This window comes from Geotrypetes seraphini, chromosome 2 (genome assembly GCF_902459505.1).
Source record: "Geotrypetes seraphini chromosome 2, aGeoSer1.1, whole genome shotgun sequence".
Lineage (NCBI taxonomy): Eukaryota > Metazoa > Chordata > Amphibia > Gymnophiona > Dermophiidae > Geotrypetes > Geotrypetes seraphini.
In genome coordinates this window covers 442,692,065-442,710,285 of record NC_047085.1, presented here as the reverse complement: position 1 = coordinate 442,710,285, position 18,221 = coordinate 442,692,065, and the positions used below count along the sequence as shown (strand labels likewise).

The 18,221-nt window shown below is 40.0% G+C and overlaps 1 protein-coding gene across 2 annotated transcripts in view; it reads left to right on the top strand.

The window, feature by feature from the left end:
- Nucleotides 1-18,221, top strand: part of ABI1 (abl interactor 1) — a 216,405-nt gene that overhangs the window by 185,651 nt on the left and 12,533 nt on the right. The window contains exons 8-9 of one of the 2 annotated variants that reach the window (XM_033931413.1): nt 808-894; nt 16,823-17,008. In XM_033931413.1, the coding sequence (XP_033787304.1) occupies nt 808-894; nt 16,823-17,008 (273 nt within the window). The remainder of the gene's footprint in view (nt 1-807; nt 895-16,822; nt 17,009-18,221) is intronic. The other variant, XM_033931414.1, reaches the window with a different exon arrangement.

The following is an 18,221-nucleotide window of genomic DNA, read 5'->3' as shown; positions in this document are numbered from 1 at the left end:
AAGCTACAGAAGCTTCCTCAGTACCATTTGTTGTTAGATAAAGCCCTTAGTTGGTGTGTTTGGCATGTCTACTCTTCAGGGACAGGAAATGATCAATATTGTAGGTTAATCAAAACTATACAGTACATTCATACTTGTTTTGGATAATCCCCATGGAAATGTTTACTTAGAATTTCTAAATGTGGCACATGTCTTGAACATAACACATTTCTGCTACTCTGATTTTTTCTGGAAAATTGCTTGGAGTTGAAAATAGAAAAGCTCTAATTTTCTTCAGTAAAAGAGCTGAGTAAAGTTTTTTGTGCAAAACTATGTTCAGTTCACTGGGAAAAAAAAAATACAAGCACATCAATTTAGTAAACTTGGATCTCTTTAATTATTGCTTTGCTAAATATGTTGCTTTGCTAAATATGTTGCTTACTTGAAAGACTAGAACCTCCTTCAAACATATTTGTGTCTCTAAGGATAGTTTTTGATTAGCTGAATTTATTGTAAAGCAAAGGAAATGCCTTGCACAGATGTTAAAATTGGATCAGTAAATCAAATAAAGGGAACATATGTATTACAAGTGAAATTTTAATAAAGCTTACCACATACAAGGATACACTCATTGGATCACTTTTACTTGATAACTTTCAGTTCATTATCATAGTAACTGAGATCCTTTTTTTTTTGTCCTGGTTAAATTGAAGGAGATCCTACAGTTTTAAACTGGTCTTTTACTTGTTGTCTTTGTTTATACTGACTGCTGCTTTTGTTTGTCTCCCCTTATTTGTTTTACCTCCCTATTGCGGTTACTGTTCCCAGTTTCTATTGCGCCCCCTCCTCCGCCTCTGCCTCAGTTGACTCCACAGATACCGCTCACAGGCTTCGTGGCCAGGGTGCAGGAAAACAGTAAGTTCATATGGAGCTGGTAGAGTAGGAGCTCTTTTCACCTAACATGCATGGCTGGAAGGGCAAGATTTGAGTGTAACATGCTAACATTGTCTAAGGTGCTTCTACCAGTGTATTGTCAGATTTGGAATGTTCTGAACTTCAATGCCATATCTGTTACTGGCATTCTGTTTCAATATCATTTGAAAGACTGCTGAAATGTAAAAACTTGTAAAATAAAAATTCTTAGTTCACAATATTAGTCAACAATTTTTAAGTAATGTAGTCATTTATTGATTCAGAATTATGCAGTCAAAGCAGAGTTTAGCAGATCTCAAGATTAATAAAGAACATGATATGCTGAAGTCTAGATGAAGAAGAGAGAGAGGGAGAACAAAATCTTAGGTTGGAATCAGAAACATTAAAAAAAGAAATCTAAAGACCAATTTGGAACAGTTTAAAATCTATTGAGGACTACAGGCTATATATGAAGAAACAGAACATTGAAAAATTTTAGACAAAAAACTGAAAACACAGAAAATGCACAATTATATTATAAAAAGATAGAATATGAGAGCAGAAAAGGATTGCAAGTCCCATCTACTCTGTTTGATTTATAGGATGTACCACCTCTATCGCCTTTGCTTGCTTGTTTAAACTTAGAAATCTGATCTAATCTTTGTTTTAATTATACCATTCCTTAGGTAAAACCCATATTCATTGTATGTTAAAACAGCCATTAAAAATACATAAGAAAAAATACTATATGACATAGCGATACAAAATAATAAGAATAATTTAAAAAACAGAAATGGGGTGGAATAAGGAAGGCAAAGAATCTTAATGGTTTCATTAGGTTGCTAACGTGACTGCCTCTATTTTGAGAACATTAAGATATTTTTTCAAGGGCAAATGATCATTCAAAGCAGATTATAAAATGAAAAATGTGTGTGCATGCTTGTCAATGCAAGTGGTAATGTTGCTTTTTTTTATTAACTGAACACATTTTTTTGCATGTTTATGATTGCTGAAGCTTAAAGTAAATAAGCTAGTGCAGTCTAATAACTTTGTCATACTCATATTTTAGTAATTGCATTTATTTAGTGTTGTCTGGCCTTTGTCCACTGATGGTCTTTATTGTTGTACAGTATATGTTAATATATGGCCAAATGGACCTTTCTAAATTTTCCTGTGGTGGAAAAAGCAGTATAGCAAGTTTATAATATAGTCCATAGGAATCTATTCATTTTTTTTTTATTTTTTTTTTGCCTGAAGCAGGGATGATGGTCCCAGAAGCTTGCTTTGTTTAAAGCTATTATGCAAAAGAATTTATTTTTAATGTCATACAGCCTGCTTTCTTTTTTCAGCTAATTGTGGTCTCAGTGCAAATGCTAAGAGTACCTTTTATATCTGATGCAGTAAATTAATGTCATGCATATTACCATAGTGTTAAAAAGTATGCCGACAGAAAGAAAACAGCACACACCACTGCTGCAGTGTGTGGCATCACAAGTAAAATGTTTCCTTTCCCATCCGTATATGAGCAAGGATGACCTCTTTCCTCCCACCCAATGGGTTATCTGGTCCTAGACATCTAGGTCAGAGATGCCTTTGACTAGAGAGCATTCTATGCAACTGGGCCCCCAGGACCAATTCTGTGAGTACTTACCTATTTCAGGAAGGCGTTGAGCAACAACTTTGTTCTCCTGCCACCATCTTGTAAAATGGTGGCACCTGACCCCTGCTGGTGCATCCTAATACAATACTAGTGGTGTGGTGTTATTATTTTTCAGGATGGCAGCAGATTAAAGATTTTGCTGCTGAACAACACCCAGAAACAAGTAAGTGTATCGGTTCTAAGGGTCTACCAGTGTGGATGTTTTCTAGTTGAGGGTCTCCCTGGCCCAGGTTGTCCAGTACTAAATAAGCTTGAGGTGGCTACTGGGCTTACCTGAGCCACAAGTCCTCAGAAGTGAAATTCTACACTTCACTCAGTTGACCTTGCTGCTCCTGGTTATGATCTCTACTTCAGCCCTGAGCTAAGGATACTGTACGACAGGAAAGTGAAACACCACCACCACCACCAAAATTCACGTTAAGAGCAAGTTATGATTCCTAGTGAGTTTGCATGCCATTTGTATGTTGACTGCATTACACTGTAGTGTGTTGGCTTCAATATAGATTTTTCCACGCAAAAACCCTTATTATATTGGGAGTAAAGTTAATGCAGGAAAATCAAAAGTAAGCCACCACGCTAAAGGGTAGCACAGCTTATTACAAAGTAACATAGTAAGCAGAATATAAATAAATAAACTTTAAGCATAAGAGATAAAACCCAGCATAATCTTTCTAGTCTGCCCAAAAATGTGGCCAAGGTTGAACTTGCCACTCCATGCAGGTAAATTCTCCCCACTTTGTTAGGGTTGGGCCTTTCACACCAAGCAAGTTACACCCCTCTGTTCTCTTTTTTTTAATGAGTCAGTTATGTTTTACTTGTACAGAAATACTCTATACACAGAGGATGGAATATAAGTATATCCTATAATTTTTTGAATTCTGTCACTGTTTTCATCCCTAGTACCTTCTACAGAGGAGCATTCCAGGCAGCCACCATCCTCTCCATGGAAAAAGTATTTCTGGATATTGCTTTTAAGTTTTCCCATTTCATGTCTTTTAATTCTATAGTGTTTCCATTTTTGGGAAAAAAGGTTTGTTCATTTCTCTTTCAAGTATTTAAGCATCTGTAACATCTCCTCCCTTTCCTCCAGGGTAAACCTGTACTTATTAGTCTTCAAGTCTCCTCTCATATGTCTTCTGGTGGAGACATCGTACTATTTTGGTTGCTTTCCTCTGAACCTCTTTAAGTCTTTTTACATCTTAAGCCAAGATATGGTCTCTGAAACTGAACACTCTAAATGTGGTCTTACCTTTGACTTGTACATGGCCTTATCTCCTATCTGCTGGTTATGGCTCTCACTGCAGACAGTTGAACCTTGTTTTCCTCCTTGGATTTGGTTTTTTGCTCTCTATGCAGTCGAGCATACTTCTGGCCTTGGCTATCCATTGTCTCATTGTCTTTCCACCTTGAGGGCCTCTCAGACTCTGTCAGCCTGAAGACTCTTTTCTTGTCAATTTTCCTGAATTCCTCTGTTAAGTATGCAACATGAATCCTACATCCAAGGAATGACTACAACTATTGTCCTTTTTCCTGACATTGTGAAATCCTGATAAGGAAATAAACTGATTAATATAAAAAGATGAAACCACTTTAAAAATAAAGGAACTGGCTTGATTACTAATTTCTCCTTAGAAAACATTAGAAAAGGGTCTCAATATTGTTCTAGCAGTTTTGGTTATCTGTTCAGCTACAAGGATTTTTGAACAACTGTCTTTAACATAAGTATACCTCATTAAAAAATATTAAGAGGTTCAAAAGGAATTGTATCAAGGCCAAAATGACTAAATTTAAATCCCATGGGGGAACAGCCAGCCCTCAGGAAGGATTCAAGAGTTTGACTTCCCTTAGAAGATAGAAAACATCATGATGAATACTTAAGGACTTGCCTTGGACTCGTGTAAAACATGGAAGAGTATCAGTTTGAATCTTCAAAGATTCTCCACAATCTCATAAAAGTCAAATATATAGAAGGCTTTTTAGAATGCAGTAGGTTATATATAATTGAGTGGAATATAACCCCCTTTTGTTCAACCATGCCCTTTCAAGAGCCAAGCCATAAGACAGAATGGAGATGTGTCCTGCATCTTGATGGACCTCATACCTAGATTCCTTCCTTGTACAACAGAACTAAAGAATCCTCAACAGATCTGTGTTGTGCCCTTATTTTCCAACCTGGGGCTTTTAATACCGCCAGCAGCCTTCGATGCCCCTCAATCCTTTGAATGATTTGGTAAACGAGCAGCCCTAGTAGAAAGGCATACAGCAGGACCAAGGTTTGCCAAGGCTGAACTAGAGTGTATGTTCCTGCAGATAGCCTCTTCTTTCTTAGACTAAAAAATTTGAAAATCTTTGCATTGTATGCTGCTGCCATTAAATCTATGATAGGGAACCCCCAGTGTCTTACCACTGCTGAAAATATTTTGTCTAGCAGACTTCGTTCTCTGGATCCAACATGTTCCCACTGAGAAAGCCCACTTGGACTTTGTCCAGTCCTGATACATGAGCTGCCATGATGTCTGCCAGATTTTGTTCTGTCCAGATCATTTACATTGGATAAGAGGGAGTGCGCTAGATGTGGCGTATTTAGATTTTAGCAAAGTCATTGACAGTGTTCCACACAGACGTCTAATAAATAAACTGCCCTAGGATGGATCCCAAAGTGATAGGCTGGGTCAGGAACTGGATGAGTCGAAGGTGACAGAAGGTAGTGGTCAATGGAGATTGCTCTGAAGAAAGGGATGTTATCAGTGGTGTTCCTCAAGATTGTGTTCTTGGGCCTGTTCCTTTTAACATTTTTATAAAAGATATTGCTCAAGGGCTGTCGGGTAAGATTTGCTTCTTTGCGGATGATACCAAAATCTACAATAGAGTAGATACCATGGATGGTGTGAATAACATGAAGAAAGTCCTAGCAAAGGTTGAAGAATGGTCTGAAATTTGGCAGCTAAAATTTAATGCTAAGAAATGCAAGGCCATGCATTTGGGCTGCAAAAACCCGAAGAAACAATATAGTTTAGGAGGTGAAGAACTTATGTGCACGACCGAAGAGCGGGACTTGAATGTGATTGTATGTGATGATCTTAAGGTGGCTAAACAGGTTGAAAAGGTGATGGTGAAAGCTAGAAGGATGCTAGGTTGCATAGGGAGAGGTATGGCCATTAAGAAAAAGGAGGTATTGATGCCCCTTATAAGACTTTGATGAGACCTCATTTAGAATATTGTTTGCAATTCTGGAGACCGCACCTTCAAAAAGATATAAAAAGGATGGAGTCGGTCCAGAGGAAGGCTGCTAAAATGATGCATCCATCCTCCGAGTGCACATTTTGCTCTATGAAGATCCAGCAGTTCAAACTAATTCCCTCACAGGCTTTCTACTTCTGATGTACCTGAAAAGTTGTTAGTATGAGATTTTGCCTCTGTGGCAAGTTTCTCTTCATATTCTTTTTTAGTCTTCTTGTCCAGTGCTTTGCATTTAACTTGCTTCTGTTTTTCTTCATTTGGATTCATTTCCAATTCTCTGAAGGATGTTCTTTTGGCTTTAATAGCCTCTTTCACTTCACCTTTTAACTATGCTGGCTGTCGTTTGCTGCTCTTACCACCTGTAATACACTGAATATATCTGGTCTGGGCTTCCACAGTGGCATTTTTAAATACTTTCTATGCCTGATGGCCGATCCATTTATCTTATTTTTAACCATTTTCCTCATTTTATCCTAGTCACCCTTCAAAAACTAAATGCTACTTCAGTAGATTTCCTTAGTGACTTCACTCGATATCAACTCAAATTTGACCATGTTATGGCCACTGTTTCCCAGTGAACCCAACACCATTACCTTTTGTACTGTGTCCTGCATTCCATTAAGGCCTAAATCTAAAATCGCTCCCCCTCTTGTCAGTTCCTGAACCAGTTGCTCCAAGAAGCAATCATTTTATTACATTTAGGAATTTTACCTCCCTATCACTCCCTGATATATTAGGTAATCACCACTCCAAATTGCTGCTTGCAAGGCTAAAGCTGAAATTTAAAAGGCTGGCTTTAGAAGAACCTCCATCCTACAGTCTTCAGAATTTTTCAGGGCTGCTCCACCTGTCATCAGAATGATTATCACCTTAGTTATTGATAAAAACACAGTATTCACCTTAGGAAGATATAGTCCTTCCATTCTCTCTATTAAAATAGGATAGAACTTGATCACGGGCATCCCTATTCAGAAACCCTGTATCCAGTGTCTCCAACTCAGCAAAAATGAAATCTTTTACAAGGGCTACTTAATTCAAAGTCTGTTTAATTCCTACCAGACATAAAAACAAGGCGACAGATAAAGGCCAAATGGTCCATCCAGACCGCCCTTCACATCTGCTATTTCCTCTTCTTCCTAAGAGATCCAACATGCCTGTCCCATGCTATCTTAAGTTCAAATACAGTCTTCCTTTCCACCACCTCCATCGGGAGACTATTCCACACATCTACCACCCTTTCTATAAAGAAGTATTTTCTTACATTACTAAGAACATAAGAATAGCCTTACTGGGTCAGACCAATGGTCCATCTAGCCTAGTATCTTGTCTTCACGGAGGCCAATCCAAGTCACAAGTACTTGGCAAAAATCCAAATAGTAGCAGCATTCCATGCTACCAATCCAGGGCAAGCAGTGGCTCCCCCACTCCCCCCCTGTCTGTCTCAGCAGACTATGGACTTTTCCTCCGGGAACTTGTCCAAGCCTTTTTTTTAAACCAGCTATATTAACTGCTCTCACCACATCCTGTGGCAATGCATTCCAGAGCTTAATTATTCTCTGAGTGAAAAAGTATTTCCCAGAAACTTCATTGAGTTGTCTCCTAGTCTGTAATTTTTGGATGCAGTAAAAAAATTGAAAATCGATCCACTTGTACCCTCCCTTGTTCTACACAACTCAGAATTTTGTAGACTTCAATCATATCTCCCCTCAGCCGTCTCTTTTCCAAGCTGATGAGCCCTAACCTTTTTAGTCTTTTCTCATATGAGAGGAGTTCCTTCCCCTTTATCATCTTGGCCGCTCTTCTTTGAACCTTTTCTAGAAAAGGTTCAAAGAAGAGCGACCAAGATGATAAAGGGGATGGAACTCCTCTCGTATATCTTTTTGCGATTAGTAGACCAGAACTGAATGCAATACTCCAGGTGATGTTGCACCATGGAGTGATACAGAGGCATTATAACATTCTTAGTCTTGTTAACCATCCCTTTTCTAATAATTCCTAGCATCTTGTTTGCTTTTTTGGCCGCCGCCACACATTGGGTGGAAGTTTTCAGCTTATTGTCCATGATGACACCCAGAACTTTTTCTTGACTGCTGATCCCCAAGATAATAATAATAACTTTATTCTTTTATACCGCCATTACCAGCAGTTCTAGGCGGTTTACATAAGAGTACTGAACATTCAGTGAAAAATACAACTGTATACAGAATATATAGTTACTTCCTTGAAAGGGAGTTTACATTAAAATAGTTAAAAACAATCGTTTAAAAGACGCAGCTGTAAAAAATGTATACTACTGCATCAGGACCTTCTAATATAGATAATAAATTTATCAAGCAGATTAATCTTTACTAATTTCTGATTCCCAATTCTATGATGAGATACCTAGTTAAATTTTAGAACCTTCAGGTTTAAGTAATGAATTTATCAAACAGATTAGTTTTCATTAATTTCTGGTAACTATGATTTGAATTATTCTTCCCAATGTGCATCACTTTGTATTAAATTTCATCTGTTATTTGGACACCCAGTCTTCCAATTTCCTAAGGACTTCCTTCAGTTTTTCACAGTCTGCATGCGTTTTAAGGATTGAGACTTGTATACTGCCTTTTTTGTAGTTTTATAACCACACTCAAAGCTGTTTACATACAGGTACTTCAAGCATGTTCCCTATCTGTCCCAGTGGACTCACAATCTATCTAATGTACCTGGGGCAGTAGAAGATTAAGTGACTTGCCCAAGGTCACAGGGAGCAGCACAAGGTTTGAACCCACAACCTCAGGGTGCTGAGGCTTTAGCTCTAACTATTCTGCCATACTCTTTGACCAGTTTAATGTCACTGTGCCACACTCTTTGAACAGTTTAGTATCGCTTGCAAATTTAATCACCTCATTCCAATTTCCAGATAAGTTAAATAGTACCAGTCCCAGTACAGATCCATGCAGCATACCAATATTTACCCTCCTCCATTGAGAAAAATGGCCATTTAACCCTACCCTTTGTCTTCTGTCCGATAACCAATTCTTAATCCACAATTGAGCATTGCCTCCTATCCCATTACTCTTTAATTTTCTCAGGAGCCTCTCATGAGGAATTTTGTCAAAAGCTTTCTGAAAATCTAGGTACATTACATCAACCGGCTCACCTTTATCCACATGTTTATCCACACTTTCAAAGAAGTCAAGCAAATTGGTGAAGCAAGACCTCCTCAGCTGAACCCATGCTGATTCTGTCTGATAAAATTACATTTGTCTACATGTTCCACAATTTTATTTTTTATAATTGTTTCCACTATTTTGCCTGGCATTGAAGTCAGGCTTATCGGTCTATAATTCCCTGGATATCCCCTGGAACCCTTTTTAAAAAGCAGCATAACATTGGCTACCCTCCAATCTTCAGGTACTACAGATGATTTTAGTGACAGGTTACAGATCACTAACACATCAGCAATTTCATGTTTGAGTTCTTTCAGTACCCTGGGATGTATACCATCCGGTCCAGATGATTTATCACTCTTTAACATGTCGATTTGGCTTAGTACAATTTCCAGGTTTACAGAGATTTCATTCAATTCCTCTGCCTCATCACCCTTGAAAACCTTATCGGCTATATTTTCTTCCATTTGCATCTTTACTTTTCTGATGGTTTTTCCACATATTTTTGTGTGTCTTCCTCTTCTGCAATGTCTTGTAATTTATGAAGTCTGCCCTTTTTTTCTCTCACCTTCTCAGCTACTGCATTTGAGAACCAAAGCGGCCTTCTTTTCCTTTTTTGTCATCTTTAGGATAGCTTCTTTCAGTTTCACCCATTGCTTTTCTGCTTCATTCAGCTGTTCCCATCCAGCTAACTCTTACTTGAGGTAATCCCCCATCTTGACAAAGTTAGTTCTTCTAAAATCTAGAACATTCAGTCTTGAGTAAGTCCTCATCCTGCATTTTGATATTGAACCTCGGCCTTCTTTTCCTTTTATGTACTTACATAAGAACATAAGATTTGCCGCTGCTGGATCAGACCAGTGGTCCATCATGCCCAGCAGTCCGCTCATGCGGCGGCCCTTAGGTCAAAGACCAGTGCCCTATTTGAGTCTAGCCTTACTTGCGTATGTTCTGTTCCTGAAGGAACTTATCCAACCTTGTCTTGAATCCTACTATAAAAATGTGTTGCCTTTAGGATAGCTTCTTTCAGTTTCACTCACTGCTTTTCTGCTTCATGCTGTTCCCATCCAGCTAACTCATCTTTGAGGTAATCCCCCATGTTCACAAAGTTAGTTCTTCTGAAGTATAGAACCTTCAGTCTTGAGTAATGTAATGTAATTTAATGTAATGTAATTTATTTCTTATATACCGCTACATCCGTTAGGTTCTAAGCGGTTTACAGAAAATATACATTAAGATTAGAAATAAGAAAGGTACTTGAAAAATTCCCTTACTGTCCCGAAGGCTCACAATCTAACTAAAGTACCTGGAGGGTAATAGAGAAGTGAAAAGTAGAGTTAGAGGAAAAATAAAAATAAAATAAACATTTTAACAAGACAGCATTGATCTAAATACTTTGGAAGGTAGAAGAGAGGAGAGAAAGGAATAGAAGCAGAAGGGGGAGCCGTTGAACAGTAGAATTCTGGAGAAATTTAAATGATAGAAATAGAACAAAACAAAGACAAAAGGCAAAACAATAGATAAGATTAAAGATAAATCATAAGCTGGAAAGAAAAATAAAATAAAACTTTGTCTTCAATCCACGGTTTCAGCGTCAGTGATGAAGTGGAGCAAGTAAGTTTAGGAGGAGCGATTGACGTTTCCAGAAAGGGCTTCTTCAGGGAAGAGACTTGGCAGACAGTCCCAGGATGCCTATGTCTCCTCCCCTGCGATGTTCTCCCATCCATGCATTCCCTCCCAGACACACTGCTCGTGCCCCAGCCGCTCCAAGGAGGCTGCCCCAGATGAGGCCCACGGTGAATGCAGGATTCTCTCCTCTGCGGGAAAGCCGCCCGGAGCCGACAGTCGATCTTCTTAGCGGATTGCATGGGGGGAAGAGTTCACACTCTTGGTAGGATCGGGTCTGTGTGCTCTCGGTGGTTGTGGCTGGTCTCGTTGCTGCTTAGGTGTAAAAGCAGTTGATCTCCACTGCTGCTGATATTTAAAAGCAGGCAGATTGATCTCTCCAATGGACTGCAGGGGGAGGAGTTCACACTCCTGGCAGGATCGGGTCTGTGGGCTCTTGGTGGTTGCGGTAGGTCTCGCTGCTGCTTGTATGTAAAAGCAGTTGTTTTTCTACTGTAAGTCCTCATCCTGCATTTTGATATTGAGCCTCACCATTCTGTGATCACTAGATGCTAAATAATCATTCACCGTGACCTCAGGAACACTTCCCTCGTTTGTAAACACTAAGTCCAAATAGTACTACCCTTTGTTGGTTCCATTACTAATTGCTGGAACAATTCTTGCTGTAACGAATCCAAGATCTCCTTCTAGATGATCCTGCAGACAAGAATCTTAGCATTAGTTAAAGAGGAATCAGCAATCTCAACACTGTCATAAGTTGAGAAATTAAAAAGTCAAGACAATAGAAAGATTCTTTCCTGGAGGCACACTTTTTGTGCAGAAAAACATCTCTAGTGGAGCACACTCCTACCTCTACCATACCTTTTCTCCTTATTAGACCACCAGGGTTTTCAAGATGTTCAAGGGAGGGGGAAGAAAGGGGTGCTGTGTTTTTTTCTGACAGTATACACTTTTCACACGGTAGTAATTTGCACACTCATTACATACTACATTAACGGGCTCTTTTATGAAGCTATGCAGCAAATGCACTGAAGCCGTTAAATCCCTATGGGCTTTGGTGTATTTATTGCACTATCGGGCTTGATAAGAAAAGCCTAAGGCAATGAAGCTTTTTGGGTTTTTTAATTTTTATTTAATTTCTCTTTCCCTCCCCTCCCTCTTTGTGAGCACACAATCAATGATTCAAATAGTCTTGGATTGTACTCTTATCTTTTTTTTTTTTTTTAAGACTTTTTAAACTTATCCCTTCCCCTATTATAACAATTTGTTTTCCATTATTTGCCTCCACTGAGGGAGTTGCTGTTTTTCCAGTGAAACAGTTTTGTACCTCGCTGATGCCAGGCAACTATAAATGGCTTACTGTGAATCATTATTCCCTTTCACCAACCCAGTAGATGCAGTAGTAGACATAAGCCTTGTGTCGATAGTGTATGTGTGCAAGAGATCATCTTTTATTCAGTTTGTATCCAGTACTCTTACTATTGAACAATCCCACCACATTTGAAAGTATGTGCCTGGCATATCACAACCTTTCCAACAAGAAGATGAGTAAACAGAAGAAATTTTGTGATGCATAGCGGGGGGAGGGGGGGAAGGGGTCATATAATACCATTAAATTACCTTCCTTTATTTTTGCCAATAACGCTTTTTTTATGCTGCTTTAATTCTCTCTCTCAACTGCTCTCTGTGCAGAGTTGTTTTCCAGTCCTTTTGGTAATTAAGCTTTACAAATTATTATGTCTAGTTTCCTGGTATAGCCTTGAATTCCAAGGGGTTAAGTGTTATTTGTCTCTACAAGATCTTGTGTTCAATATAACACTTGAAAATCAGAAGAGTTTAAGGTATAAGCATGCCTTAAGTTCCTCAAAGGGAATGATTGGCCCTCTCAAAATTTGTACCAAACTATACAGGTTCACCTGTAGCAGAACCTGAACCTGTGAAAGATATCTTTAGGTCCAAAAATGGAATTTGTTGGGAATGGACAGTAGAAGAAAATTGCAAATTTAGATCACAGGTATTGAACCAAAGCTTAAATTCTTCAAACCTCTCCAATGAGCTTGTCCAGACCGCCAAGATGTTATCAATATATCTTTTCCAAAAATGCAAGTATGAATGATGATCCAATGTATACAAGAATTTTACTTCAAAAGAGGCTATGTACAGGCATTCTATTGTAGGAGCCATTTTTTGCTCCCATGGCTGTACTCTGAATTTGTACATAAAATGTTTTAATTCCTCTTTAAAGCTATGGTGGCTAATTTATGAATAAACTATGTTCTTCCCAATGAAAATGACGTATTTGAGGGAGGTACTTTTAGTTACTTGAACCACTGTGGAATCTGCCTTCGGCTGAGCTATAGGATAAACTTGGGACTTAGTCTTTGCCACCCTTAGGGAGCCTTCTGGAATCTCCCTCAGTGACCAGCAAGGTGATATCCGGATGCTTGAGAAAATAGGTTGTCTGAGCATTTGTGCTGCTCATGACCATGCACTGTGAGTTGGGTGGCTGCTGGAGCTCCAACTTTAACTCCCTGAGCACATCCGTAATAACATGTGGGATAGTAATGGGTATGAAAAGCTACTGCACTGATGGATCTTCCCCCTGGTCGAGTGCAACTATAGCCTCTTGACTCCCGGTCCCTGACGGGAACTAGAATCCTCCAGGAATGCAGCTGAGCCCTTCAATCTTCCCATTCATGTTCTGCTTGGTCACTTAGACTGCTAGCCAGCTTTCTCTGTGGTGGGAAGACCTCAGGAAGAGGGATCTCTTCCTGGTCCTGGTCCAATGCCAGTGCGCCCCAGGCAGCGCAGTGCATCCTGGACTTGTCAAATAAGCTTTCCACATGAGATTCACAAACTGGAGGATAAATCCTTAAACATGTGGGCTCATAGACCCTTGAAGGACCTCAGACTGGGCTTCCCAATCAAGCATACTTCCGCAGTGTCCACATACTTGCATTTCACACCTTCACTGTTTGTGGTCTCCAGAAGGGATTTTTTCCCCACTACTCAGACCCCCTGTGGTTTCCCAGCCCTAGAGGACTCAGAGGATGATGAGCCTGAGGCTTCTGCCCCTATTTCACGTGCCATGGTACATAAGATGCTCCTCAGCCAACCATCCAGTGCAAAACTGGCATGATATTACATTACATTACATTACATTAGGGATTTCTATTCCGCCATTACCTCGCAGTTCAAGGCGGATTACAAAAGAATTATCTAAGATGTATTACAACAAGAACTTACCAAAAAAAAAAAAAAAGTGTCATTTTCAAAAAGAATGAGAAATGGGTAAGGTTATTTGTTTGGGGTAGTTGGCTTTAGTGAGAGGTGGAGTTTGAGACTTGCGGTATTATTTCTTTTTTCAGAGTTTTCTTGAAGAGTATGGTCTTTATTTCTTTTCTATAAGTCTTGTAGTCAAGGGATGCCGTCAGTAGATTGGTGATTTGGTTGTCTAGTTTGGCTGCTTGAGTGGCCAGGAGGCCATCACATAGTTTTTTCCGTTTGACATCCTTAATTGGGGGGTATGAGAATGGGGTGTGAGTTTTTCTTAAATAGTAGGCAGTAGAATTTAAATTGTATTCTTGCTGGGATCAGAAGCCAGTGCGATTGGAGATATGCTTCTGTAATGTGATCATGTTTCTTTAATGAGTAGATGAGTCTTAGTGCTGTGTTTTGGATAGTTTGTAGTTGTTTTGTTATGGTTGTAGGGCATGGGAGGTAGAGGATATTACAGTAGTCAAGTAGGCCTAGTATTAAGGACTGAACTATGAGCTGGAATTGAGTTTTCTCGAAGAATTTCCGAACTTGTCTTAAGTTTCTCATGACTAAGAATGACTTTTGTATTGTTTTATTGATTTGCGGTTGCATGGTGCAGCATCTGTCGATAGTTATTCTTAGCAGTTTTAGGGTAGTTTGTATGGGGTAGTTGATTGCGTTGATTTCAATGTTGGTTATGGTTGGTATTTTGTTGTTTCCTAGGAGGATGAATTTCGTTTAATCTGGGTTCAATTTCAGTTTGTGATCTTTCATCCAGGTTGCTATTGATTTTAGTGTTTGGTATATTGTGTTCGTCATGGAGAGTTCAGGTTGATCGAAGGGTATGAGAATGGTAATGTCATCGGCATAGCTGTAGGAGGTTATGCCTTGTTTGTCCAGGTGAGAGCTGAGGGAGGCTGTATAGAGATTGAAGAGAGTCGGGGATAGAGGGGATCCTTGGGGAACTCCACAGGGGTTTGACCAAAGTTCAGATTTTTGTTTGTCTGATTTTACTCTATAGGTTCTTGATTTAAGGAATCCTTCAAACCATGTGTATACTTTATCTGTGATACCTATTGTATCCAGGATTTGTAGTAGAATGTTATGGTCCACTAAGTCGAATGCAGCGGTAAGGTCTAGTTGTATGAACATCATTTTTTTTTCCTGTGCTGAGATGTTGTCTGGCTGTGTCCAAGAGAGATCCTAGTAGTGTTTCCGTGCTGAAGTTGTTTCTGAAGTCGGATTGTGTGGGATGGAGTATGTTATGGTTTTCTAGGTAATTGGAGAGGAATTTGGCAACTAGTCCTTCTATTATTTTGACGTAGAGTGGAATGGAGGCAATGGGTCTGTAGTTGGGGCAGAATAGCACAAGGAGTCCACCCCAGTCAATTTTGAGCTAACTTGAGGGGTTTTAAGGCAGATGGAGGCTTTAGAAAAAAAGAAATTAAAATATAAGATGGCTGCCACCAACGAATTTGTGCCATAAATGGCTGTGTGGGATCTCCTGAGGTTCAAAAAATTCAAGGAAAGAGGTTTTGGATGAGGGGAGACCATAGCATTGGCCCCGGAAACCCTTAAAAATAACTATTTCTGCCTGCCCCCCCCCCCCCCCCATTTTTCCCCTTAGGGAATAATGGGCTGTATTCATTGTGCTTTGCTGCTGCCTGTGTCAGCTTTGCTTCAGCCTGAGTGAAGAAGATTTTCTGCCTCAAATCCCTGTTGGAATCAATCCACAATTGGAGATAAGAATAGCCTTACTGGGTCAGACCAATGGTCCATCAAGCCCAGTAGCCCGTTCTCACGGTGGCCAATCCAGGTCACTAGTACCTGGCTAAAACCCAAGGTGTAGCAATATTCCATGCTACTAATACAGGGCAAGATCTTTGGACTGCCAGTCGGACAGACACTGACTGAGGACTCCACCCTCACAGCTCCTCATGGTGCAAGGGGGGAGAGATTAAAAAGGAGCCGGCTCCATGAAACTTAATGGGATTCACACAGGGGCCCCATAGCCTGTGCTCCAGCCGGCCCCAGGGGAATGGACCCCGAGCCTCGAAGAAGCACAAAGCAGACTGGCTCATCAGGTACACCTGGGGATTGCCCTGCAAGCTGCAGCCCACCCTTGTGGAGTCTGCGTCCTCTCCCAGGCAGAGTAGCACCAAATATGGGGTCCTCTTAACACCAAAGCCTCATGAAATGGGAGAAAAATACCCTAAAATAATAAAACCAAGCAGATCAGAACACACCTACTCAGTTTGCTTGCAAAAGGAAAAACTGATGAGAGCACTATACTTCACTGGTGAAGGAGGAGGAGCTGAAAGATGTGATTGACAGCCTCCTGCAACAGTTTGCAAGCATGGATTGATCACCTAACATACAGACTCCTATGTTTATGTAACAGAAATTCTATTTTGAAGTGAATATGGGGGAAATGGATGAACTAGGCAGACAGGCTCTCGCACTGTTTCTGAAGGACAAATGTTAAATGATTTGTGAATAAGTGTATATACTGTACATTCTCCATCAATATGCTCCTATTGTTCCATCTTCTTTTAAGTGCCAGCAAAAGACTAAGTAGGGGAAAGAAATGCTTTAAAATGTGGTTTTAAGTTTTTATTCTCTGAATTTGGGAAGTGTTGGGATAGTTAATTTGAGTAGCAGCTTTAAATAAACCAAAACTGATGCAAATAAAAAATCTCACCTGGTCTGCTTGACAAACATGGGTGGGTTTTTTTTTTTTAATCATGTACATAACCCATAAAAAGCCCTGTTCCAACACAGAATTGTTAATTATAGATAGTTCCTCATAATATGAATGCAACTCAAAAACTAATTCTGCATCAAACACAATCAAGCATGTACTTTTAACATGAAGAGCCTTGTGTTCCTAATTAGTGCATGTGCTTTGTGATTAGTGCATGCTGCATTTTGATTTTTACATTTATTTTCTTAAAATATTTTGCTATAGCTACTAACAATGAATTTTTTTTTCTAGTTGCTGATAGTCCCACGCCCCCTCCACCACCACCACCTGATGATATGCCAATGTTTGATGATTCTCCCCCTCCTCCACCCCCACCACCAGTTGATTATGAGGATGAGGAAGCTGCAGTAGTGCAGTACAATGATCCTTATGCAGATGGTGATCCTGTTTGGGCCCCAAAAACATATCTTGAGAAAGGTAAGAAATGTCTCAATAGCTATAGGTTTATCTAGTAGTAATCTTAGCTGAAAACAAAACTACAATCTTAAGTATAGTCCAGTATTTCCCTCTCAGGAATTGTGCAGCCATACTTTAATAGCATTTTGGGGAAGGGGTAGGTGCTGCTTAATCACCAGATGATGACTCCCGTGCTTCTTGAGCTGCTTAGAGTGAAATCAGTGTAATGTACCACATCTTTATCCAATGGACTTCATTTGTTCCTCTCTTTATGAAGTGATAGAAGCTGCTGGAGTTGCTCCTAGGCCTGACTGCATGATTGCCTCACTCACAAGTCCTTGTGTTATGGCAGAGGCCTGGGAAGCATATGTCCGTTAGTCTTTATGCATGGTAATAACTGTAATATAAATTCCAGTGCAATACGGATGGTATGCTGAACCAAGTATCTTACTTCCGCTCCTACGAGTCCATTGCAGGAGTTACTGAACACTGTTTTCAGTACCTCCTCCTCCTCCCTGCTGCCCTCAGTCAGTTATCACTTTTGCAAGCGAGCCTGCAGGAACAATTTTAATCTGCTCAGTCTTTTTTATTTTTCATGTAAATTTTGCAGCTTTTCATGGGATGTTGTGTTCCTATTCAGCTCCTGTGCCTGCCTAGCCTGCATGAGAGGATCAGACTTCGACCTGCAGCTGACAGCTGGATCCTGTGGAGACCTGCTCTGGGGTTTCCCTTGCTGTTTGCTCATTCCTTGACTTGATCAGGAGTGCGGCACAGGCAGTACGGGCACCAATTGTGTTTCTTTGGAGCACACACTGTATTGGCTGTATTTTCATCTCCACAATGTCCGGATCCTGGTCCCAAGGGTTGAGGCTCAGTTCGGCTGTGGCCCAACTGGCAACTGAAGAGTCAAGAGACAGCTTTCCTGGTGGCAGAGGTCCTCTCTACCTTATCCCAGCTACCCTGAGGAGTTGTGACAGTCTACAGCACATCTTCCCAGCATCTGGTCTGAGTAGGGCTAAAAAACAAAATACAAAAAAACATCCACACTTCAACTATATAACACCACTTTTAAAGTGTGAATAGTGCTCAGAACCAGATGAATGGTGCAGAGATCACAAGTGGGGTTATACCCCATGAGCTGTGCCTTTGAAAGTTCAGTCACTGCACTTTGAAACATTCTTATGGTCACAACGAGCCAAACTTTTAAATTGTATAAATAATCACAAACTTGTAC